The sequence below is a fragment of the Mustela lutreola genome, chromosome 6 (assembly GCF_030435805.1).
Source record: "Mustela lutreola isolate mMusLut2 chromosome 6, mMusLut2.pri, whole genome shotgun sequence".
Lineage (NCBI taxonomy): Eukaryota > Metazoa > Chordata > Mammalia > Carnivora > Mustelidae > Mustela > Mustela lutreola.
In genome coordinates, this window is record NC_081295.1 from 73,188,250 (window position 1) to 73,198,055 (window position 9,806).

General features: G+C 37.0%; 1 protein-coding gene across 5 annotated transcripts in view; it reads left to right on the forward strand.

Annotated features, from left to right (window-relative positions):
• Positions 1-5,453, forward strand: part of PTPRK (protein tyrosine phosphatase receptor type K) — a 565,921-nt gene extending 560,468 nt beyond the window's left edge. For all 5 annotated transcript variants that reach the window (XM_059177599.1, XM_059177596.1, XM_059177595.1 and 2 more), the window contains 3 exons: positions 120-283; positions 1,041-1,176; positions 3,957-5,453. In XM_059177599.1, the coding sequence (XP_059033582.1) occupies positions 120-283; positions 1,041-1,176; positions 3,957-4,010 (354 nt within the window). In that variant the 3' untranslated portion in view covers positions 4,011-5,453. The remainder of the gene's footprint in view (positions 1-119; positions 284-1,040; positions 1,177-3,956) is intronic.
• Positions 5,454-9,806: the final 4,353 nt, after the last annotated feature.

Below are 9,806 nucleotides of genomic sequence, written 5' to 3' on the forward strand. Positions count from 1 at the left end.
AGACTCAATCTGGTATATAAATGGCATTTATGTCATGGTATGAATTTTTATACACCTTTACTTTTTAGTAAAAATTCTAGTCCCAACTTATTTACAGAAAAATGCTTTTCCGTCTACAGCCACAAGAAGGTTATCTGATGGTACAGCAGTTTCAGTACCTAGGTTGGGCCTCTCACCGAGAAGTGCCAGGCTCCAAACGGTCCTTTTTGAAACTGATACTGCAGGTAGAAAAATGGCAGGAGGAGTGTGAGGAAGGGGAGGGCCGAACCATCATCCACTGCCTGTGAGTATGGCGCCTCAGCTTGGCCGTGCTGGGGCCTTGCTGCTCATTTCCTCACTAGACTTCATGTTTTCCACATTAAAGATCTTACGGATCTCCATCGGTAGCATTGTAAATAATCTTCCTGTCTCGTGATTCTATAATTAACTACCAATTTTCATTTTCATAGTTCTTCAAAATTGATTATTATATAGTTGTCACATGATTAAACTCTTTCCAACACTACTCAGAACCACTTTCCTAATGTACACAGTGTACAAATATACCAAAATTTCAGGGGATCAAAGTTGCAGCATCTGGTGGCTCCAGAATGTTCCTAAGCATAAGCTACAGAGCCGACATCATCCTCATGTGTCCTTGCACTCTGCCCTCTACACATACATGCACACAAATGAAGCAAAATTAATACAAAATGGAAAAAGAAAATAAAGATCATGTTTTTATTTCCTCAATTTATAAGATTGTGTGACCTCTGGTGACCAAAAGCTGCCATTTAAAATGCCCTGGCTGGGACACCTGGGGAGCTCGGTCAGTTAAGCTACTGCTTTCAGCTCAGGTCATGATCCCAGGGTCCTGGCATCGAGTCCCGCATCGGGATCCTTGCTCAGCGGGGAGCCTGCTTCTCTCTCTGCTTCTGCCTGCTACTTTGCCTGCTTGTGCTCGCTCGCTCTCTCTCTTTCTTTCTCTGACTAAATAAGTAAATAAAATATTTTTTTAAATTCTCTAAAAAAAAAAGTGCCCTGGCTTTCTTTGCTTCCAGAAATGGCGGTGGGCGAAGCGGCATGTTCTGTGCTATAGGCATTGTTGTTGAAATGGTGAAGCGGCAAAATGTGGTGGACGTGTTCCATGCAGTCAAGACCCTGAGGAACAGCAAGCCCAACATGGTGGAAGCCCCGGTGAGTCAGAGTCTCAGGCACGAAGAGAGCAGAGACATTAGACAACCCTGACCTATTCACTGGGTTGACTTCATACACCCAAGGGAATAAGATGTGTGAGTCTTTGTGGGGACTTTCCTGCTTAACTGATAAACTGCTGAGTATCTCTCTCTACTCACAGAATCCTAATCACATATCACAAATGTTCGTGATGAAAACTGTTTTCACTTGATTTGGAAAATGTATAGAATTGTGGGTCTTTTCCTGTGATAGACCATAAATATCTGCTGTAATAAAGCTTCACTAAACAGATCTGTAATAAGAATAAATTCTACTCTCTAGTCTTTATTCTTGTCTATTTTTAATTTCTTAAAGCATCTAGGTTAACTTGTAAAGCAGTCATCCAATGGATATATTCCTAAGTTATATCAGCACTTAGGCACCTAATGTCTGTCCTTAACTGGCAAATGAAATTTATTTTAGTCATTTCCTATAATTCTTCACTTCTGGTCAAATCATAAATTTTAAACTGTCATCATTGACAGTTTTCAGTTTTTACAAATTAGAGTGAGTGGTTCAGATGGTGCCACCTGAATTTGCCAGGGCTCATAAAATCAGACCACAGCTCGCAAAATAACAGCTGATAGGAATGGGTATGTGGGAGCTCATCTGGGTGGAGCTGTGTGAACAGTAAGAAAGAAAAGTTAAACTCCTCGAGCACATTTTAATTCTAAAGAGAGATGTCTGTGGGTTACACATATGTACATGGTGGGAAGGTCAGGAGCAGCTGTGTAGTTAATGTTCACCCAAAAGTAAACCAGAAAAACCAAGGCAAAATTGTTGCTTGCCCTACATTATCAAGATGATCAGATAACTAGAATGAGCAATTCAATAAACCTTTAAAGTATTCTTACCACTTCCTGCTCATGGATTGTTCACACAAAAAGTGCATTGCTTCCTGAGACAAAATCTGAAGAGTTACATTTATACCGTTTCACTTTTACAAGTGGTAACAGGCGTTTTCCCCTTCCACAGACCCCCTCAAATTGTCCCTTCTCCAGCTCATCCCTTAGGTTTTATTGCTGTTGTCTGGACAAGGTGATATTGGTTTTGACTGGAGTTCTGGCAGTGGAGATAGAGAAAGGGGGGTGGATCTGAAGGATTTTTGATGTAGAACTCTCAAGTCTTCCTACAGAATGTAGTGGTTATGTCTTTTGATTCTTTGCTGTCTGAAGGTTTCTTAACGTAAACTCTGCCTCGGTGTCTAAGATCATGTCTTCTTAAATTCTTCAGTGGGCTCACTTCTCCATCAGAATTCAAGTTTTACCTCCAAATTTAACTCTGATATCCTACAATAACATGAGGGGGAGGGGAATCTCTGGTTTAATTCAGCCATTCTAGAACCTTCCAAAAAGTTTCTGTACATTTACATTCATGTCCCATTAATCCTGACTGAACTCCTACCCTCTAATTTGTGTTTAATCAGTGTTAATGATGAGTTTAGTGTACTGTTGAATTGAGCTGACAAGTTTGGTAAGAAAATTTAGAGTGTAAACAAAATTGCTAATGACAGATTAAAGAGACATAACTGTTTTCAAGCACTTTTTGGCTCTTCAGATGTACTTGCCACAGTGGTAGGCTAATTTAAATCACACCTACTTAATAATTAAAGGTAGGATTGATAAAGATCTCTTGGGGAAGTTTTTTATTACCCTGGTTTATTGCTGGAGACACCTGGAAGTTCTCTTTAGAAATAATATGCATTTTAGACTGTTCTTTATTCCAGCCTGAATTTTACCCACTTGGACTGAGTTGAGAAGTTTTTAATGACGTATTATAAGTCATAACTTGTAATACAGTCTGATTTTCTCTAAATTCTTAATAATGGAGAAGTGCATAGATAGAAGAAAGGAAGTTTTAACTGAACTTGTCAACCACGTTGTCTTAAATATATAAAGACAGCAGAAATAAATTTTCAGATACAAATAAGCTCAAAAAATCTTAAGAACCACTAACTATTTTTTTAATTTACTTAAATACTCTGACAAATGAAAAGCTGTATCAAAAATTAAGAACTTGAAATTGTGAATGGCAGCTTAAAATGACTTTTTTTTCCTCCTGCTAAGAAAAATTATCTGAAGTTTAGAGAAGAACATTTGCACATGTTCACTATAGCATTTATTTCTATTAAAGAAAAAGTAAAAACCATATAATAGTCAAATAGTATGTTAGACTTCTATGTAGTGTGAAAAGAAAGGTTAAATAACATAAGAAAAAGATAAATAACAGTGTTAAAGGAAAATAAAATATAAGCTTATATTCTCAAATCTGTGAGAGTAATTATATTTGGTCTAAAATAATTACTATTTCAACCATGCCTTAAAAAGGACTAGAGCAAAACTCGGGCAGTATTTTACCAATAATTGTTTCTAGTAATAGAATTATGGAACTCTTTTTCTGATGGCTTTTATTTTCCTATGCTGGGCAATTTTTCTGTAGTGATCAGGTTTTACTATTATAACTGGATAAAAAAAAATACTGGAGATTTTAAAAAAACTAACAGAAAATATGAGGCAAAGATAATATATCTTTTTACATCGAGTTCCTTTTCCTTAAACGGAAACATTAGACTCAAACATAAAACATGGATGCCCAGAAATTAAGTTTCTTTATATAGGACAACTAATAGGTAATTCTTGAATAATTTTAAGCGGTGGCTGGGTGTTCATTTGGTGGCGATGGTTCGCGTTAGTCTCTTTTCTCTTAACTTTTCTCAACTCCTACGTTTTCGCCTCTTCCAGGAGCAGTACCGTTTCTGCTATGATGTCGCTTTGGAGTACCTGGAATCTTCTTAGTTGGGTGAGACCTCAGAGTGCGTCCACCCAGAAGCCTGTTCATCTGTTGAGCCAGCAGCCATTTTACCTGTTACAGTTGTGCAGAAAGATTTTAATGTGGGGGGTGGGAGGCTTTTACATTCGAGAAGTGAAAGTATTTTTCTTATGAAGTTGTGTATCTTAATAAAAAGGACTCAATTAGTTTCTATTACTGTATGAAAGCATCAACATTTCGTGCCACATGAATTATATTTAATAAGAACAGATTCCAATGAGAGCTTATCAGTGTTTGTACAGTGAATACGCAGCTTTTTCTCGCCTGGTTCTCGCCTGGCAACACCACATGTTGCATGAATTAATACTTTCTATGTGGCATTTTTCTCCCTTTTTTTAGATAAAAGATGTTAAACCTTTAAGCAGAAGTATGAAAAGCTGTGCAAATTCATAGTAAAGTTCATTTTTTATATGTTTCCAGTGTAGCAGATCTCTATATAAATATATAAATATATATAAACTGGCTTATTTTCTTTTGATGTGCAATGATGGCTGGATCATTTAAAGTTCTTTTTAGGAAGAAAAAAAAAAAAACATAAGCCAAAGACTCAAGTGTAAATATGTCTATATGGAGAAAGCACATTATATTTATTGGTTACTTACATTCCTTTTTGATGGCTAAAATACCACCACCACACGATCATTTCTTTTCTGAAGAAAGCTTTTTCTTTCACTAAAATCAATTGTAAACGATTTTTGTAGATTATTTTTTGTATGTTTTAGTGTAAGTAGAGGATAAGCTTTTTATTCATAAATGAGGAAGCAGTGTTCTTTATAGTGATTCTCTTGTGTACATGCTCGTAAATTAAATTAATGTAAAACACCTTGGCAATTGGGTCTTTTAATATAGGACCAAATTCGAACGTTTTGCTGAAAATGTGTAATTTTTCACAATTTCATTAGGTAAATCATGTTTTGGTGATCATACTTGAGAACTGCACACATTCAAAGGCCTTGCTGATGACTTACTCAATGCTAACACACCTTTAAGCATCATTTAAATTTTAAAGGAATTGATTCTGTCAGCTTATAAGCAAGCACTGGTCAAGAAAACGAGATGGCAACATTCACGCTTTCAGAGTCAAGTTTCAGCAAACTGTAAACTGTCAAGATGATAGAGTGTTTCTTTGGATGTTTACATGCACAAGCTCTGGGTTCTGGCCATGGGAAGTGTGAACAAATCGATGCCAGATTCCTGTTTGTGCATTGTCACGGGACTGGCAAGGGAATCTTTCTAAATGTGGTCTTGTTCAGATGCTCCCTGTAGCTGTAACTTCGCATCATCAGCTTGCAGTTTGTTATTGACTAAAGCCTTCCAGTCCTCGCCTCCTAGATTGCCAGTACATGACATGGTGCTTATAAAGATTTAACTAAAGGAAGCGTGAAATAAAGTTTTTATAATTACAACAATTGTTTGCCCCTATTTTCTCTTAATTTTCATGCCTTCATTCCCAAATAAATAGCCTCTTCTCCTTGATAGTAGTATACCCCCCAAAATTCTATGAAAAGTAAAATGAATCTCCAAGCACTAGTATCTTTTTTTTTTTAATTGAATATAAATGAGTCCAGATGAATGGAGGGGGAAGAGGCCAGAGGATTGACGTAAGTTTTTTGATTGCTATATATGTACATCGCTATCTTTTTATGTAATATACATTTTCATCCTTCTTCTAGCAAACGAAAAATAAGTAGCATTCCTGTTTTATGGATGTTGCAATTGAAGCTAATGAGAAAGTAAATGATTTGTCAACAGATTCATATCTGAGTCTGATTTAGCAGTTCATTCTCTTCCACTAAACACACCGCTTCCCCAGTGGCATGACAAAGAAAATTTGGCACTTCATTCTTATTGTTCCTCATTAATTGATTTTCTCATAAAGTCTCATTATGGGTATCTTCAAACTTCTATTTGCTGTGTACATTATTAGAACATTTGTGACTTTCATTAGTAAGAATTTAGACAAAGAAACTTTATCTTTTCCTGGAAAGACTAATTTATATTTAAACATGGATGCATTTAACAAAACATTTTTTAACAAAAAATCCACAAGCTCCTCCCAGACTTCTTTACCCAATAACTTTCAGGATATGAATCCTACAGAGGATTCTGCTTTGCTGCATGACCCGGATTTCATTTCCTCACTCACTTGATTGTGTCCACACTTCACCGAAATCACCATAAATACTGTTTGCAAAGCTCTAGGGTACGTGTGGCCTCCAAAATTTAAGCAAAGAACAAAAAGAGTCCTCTTTTTCTCTGACAAGAAACAATTCTGTGTTTGCTTCCTTGGGGGCACCACAGAAGCCATTCCGTCAGGAGACAATGTGGGAGGGATAAATCTGTTTTCCTCAAAACTGCTATTCAGAAAGTTCTACTAAGTACCCTGTGGCACTCCCTGAGCAGTCTTGTGCTTGATGGCCATGTCCCACTGAGCCGTGTCCCTCTGGGTAGGCGATGTCCTGGCACAACTTTTAAAAGTTGTCATGCTTTTCACAGTGAAAAGCCTCTTATCTCCTGATCAGTTATTCCTTGAATGGCAGTTATGAAGTTACATTTTATACATCCTCTTCTTAGATATTATCACTAAGGAAATGCTGGAAGAGACACAGAAACACTTGGGAATTTACAAGTTTTAACAAAATCCTCTTGAAAATAACCGTGAGGCCTCTGGTTTGAGCTGTGTAGACTTTTTCTAATATTTGGTCTTTGGAGAAAGGTTTTCATGTGACTCTGTTGCTTATCACAACTAAATGATCTCATTTTGAGAGAAAGAAAGATCTTTTTGCCTGGACAAAGAGGGAGAAGAAACATTTTTATCCCTAAAGTGTGCTCATTCAATCCTCCCCTTATTGAGATTCTCCTGGGTTCCAGGTACTCGTGTAATAAGCTTGGAAGGCAGATTTCAACAGCTTCTCCCTCTCAAATCCACTCTGTTGCTAGAAAATGGTGGGAAGAGGCTCCTGACATATAAAAAATATAGTAGACAACAAGAAATATTAGGATGCAGGAGAGAAGTCACTGTAGCTCAACTAGAAATATGAGATAATCTTTTAGCTTTGGAAGAATGCCTTTGAGATTTGCCTAACTTACATAGGAGAGTGACAATTTACATTTTTAATTTAATTTCTGTGCACTTCAGCAAGCAGTCCTTTTTCATAACAAAATACCTAAAAGTCAATATTCTGCCCCCTACCCCAGTGCAATATGTAGAATACTTACAAAATATTTCCACAGGCAGAAACTCCACAGCCCATCTAGACACATTTCAGTGTTTTAGTAAACACCCCCCTACAACATGCTTTTCTACTCAATACTTTCCTTTGTGAAGACAGAAGATGGCCAGCTGTGCCTCCTATAATAATTTCTACTTACATGTTATTTCATAAAGTTTTCCCACAGCTTAGGGAATGGGAATCTCAGAATGGGAGCAATATTATCTGAATTTGTTCATAACTCTGGTCTATTCAAGTGGTCTGCAGTGTATTAGAATATTATCTCTCTGAAACTAAAAGGAAAAGCTCTGTCTTGGGATCTACTTTAAGTAAGCTATAAGTGGCTTCTGGAATATAAATTGTCCAAAAATCAATGATGGTAGATCTATAACACTTCTGAACTTCAGCTTCTTCTAAAGTGAATTGAAATGTTAACCTGAAAGAAAACAAACACCAGAGAGATACTGTTGTTACCAAATCCTGTTAAGGAACCAGTAGAAGGGGTTTCTAAACCATTGAAGCAAACATGAAGTCGCTACGGGGGATCAGAAAGTCCCTTTTTTAATGTCAAAGTCTGCTCGGGGAGAGAGATTTTGTGACAGATACCATCTCTCATGAGGCACTAGGCAATTGTAGAAAAGCCACAATACCTGAAATCTAACACAGAATATTGTGTGCTCATTCTGATGTGTAATTGTCTTATGAGTCTTACAGTCTTATTAGTCTTATAAGCTTTAGTCTTGATGCCCTTAGGAGATACATAGCATGGAAGCCAAAAAACATTTTTTTTTTTAATGTTTCAGTACTTAAATGCAATCTAAGTAGAAACAGAATATGAAGAACAAGAATATTTAAATTGAGTCACCAAAGAGTTCTTTTCTTAAATAGATATTAGATGTGCAGACAAGGAAAGGCTATACATTCCCACTATTTGCCTGGTCTCAAAAAAAAAAAAAAAAAAAGGAAGAGCAGACAAAAATAAGACCAGTATGACATCCACTTGTTATTTGTTGAGAAATAGAAGAGGCAAACTCAAATGCCAACAGGGCCAATAGACGCTATGAGTGGAGAAAACAGGACAGGGATTTCAGAATGGTCATTCTTGTATTATTATAACAGACATCCTTAGCTTATGTGTTTTCTAATAGAAATAATTCTCATTTCTACAAAAATAGATCTCCCATTTTTACCAAAACAACATCCCGTGGCACATGGCTGGCTCAGTGGCTGGAGCATGCAATTCTTGATCTCCAGGTTGTAAGTTTGAGCCTCACATTGGGTGTAGAGATTACTCACTAAAATCTTTTTAAAAATATTTCCCAAGTTTTCCTTTTCCCAATTTTGATTGAAAAATGGATAACAGAGCTACACTGATATCTTCAGTTCTTACAATTAAAAAACAAAATAATAAGATTAATGGTAAGTGACAACTGCTGTTTGGTATGGGAACCAGAGGAAACAATGTGGTGAGACCAACCAGGTGTGATGCCTAAAGAAAATGGCACTTACCTCCCAGCAGTGTTTGCTCCGTGAGAATATGGACCCAACAGTGTCTCATCTCTCAAGAGTGCAGAACACTGCATTTTTACATAGACTCTTAAAGACTGTTGAATGTTAACAGCCAATTAAATTCAAAGGCAAACAAACAAAAAACCTCGGCCCAACACTATGCAAAAAAAAAAAACAAAAAAACAAAAAAACCCGTCAGAAAGCTGAATCTGATGTAGTCTGTAAGAAACAGAGTCTCCCAGTTTTGACTTCCATTGTAGAATACCTATTATTTTACCATTCAACCTTCTAAAAATATTCTTCAAGAAATACAAGCTTTAGTTCTCTTAAAATAGCTATCATGACTTTTTCATATTTATTCTTATCCAATTTACCTTCTCTTCTTACATACTTTTCTGTTTTAAAAATATGTGTAGAGGGGCTCCTGGGTGGCTCAGTGGGTTAAAGCCTCTGCCTTCGGCTCAGATCATGATCCCAGGGTCCTAGGATCGAGCCCCACATCTGGCTCTCTGCTCAGCAGGGAGCCTGCTTCCCCCCTTCCCTCTGCCCGCCTCTCTGCCTACTTGTGATCTCTGTCTGTCAAATAAACAAATAAAATATTTAAAAAAATAAAAATAAAAATATGTGTAGATGAGTCTTGACTCCTAAGATGAAAAGAAACAAAAAACCAAACAAACAAAAAAAACAAGGTCAATATCTCTTTCTTCTCCCTCCTACCTGGACTAAATGCAAAAGAGTGTATTTCAGAAGGTAAATCACACATTTCACACCTAATAAGCAGCCCCAAAATGATGACTAGAAAATAATTCTTATAGTACTGAGAACGTCAAAAGAAAGTACTTGTTCTGTGAGCCATGGAATGGCCTGACCCATTTTAGTCACAAGTGCAGACAAACATCTGTGGAAGCACCACACTTCCAGATTGTAATGGTACAGGCTGATTTCCATGGCAGGTGCATAACAGTATGGGCTCTTGCCAGCCCACGGTAGGAACTTGAACTCCAGTTCCATAAATCAAGTTACCTAAAGCACAGTCAGCAG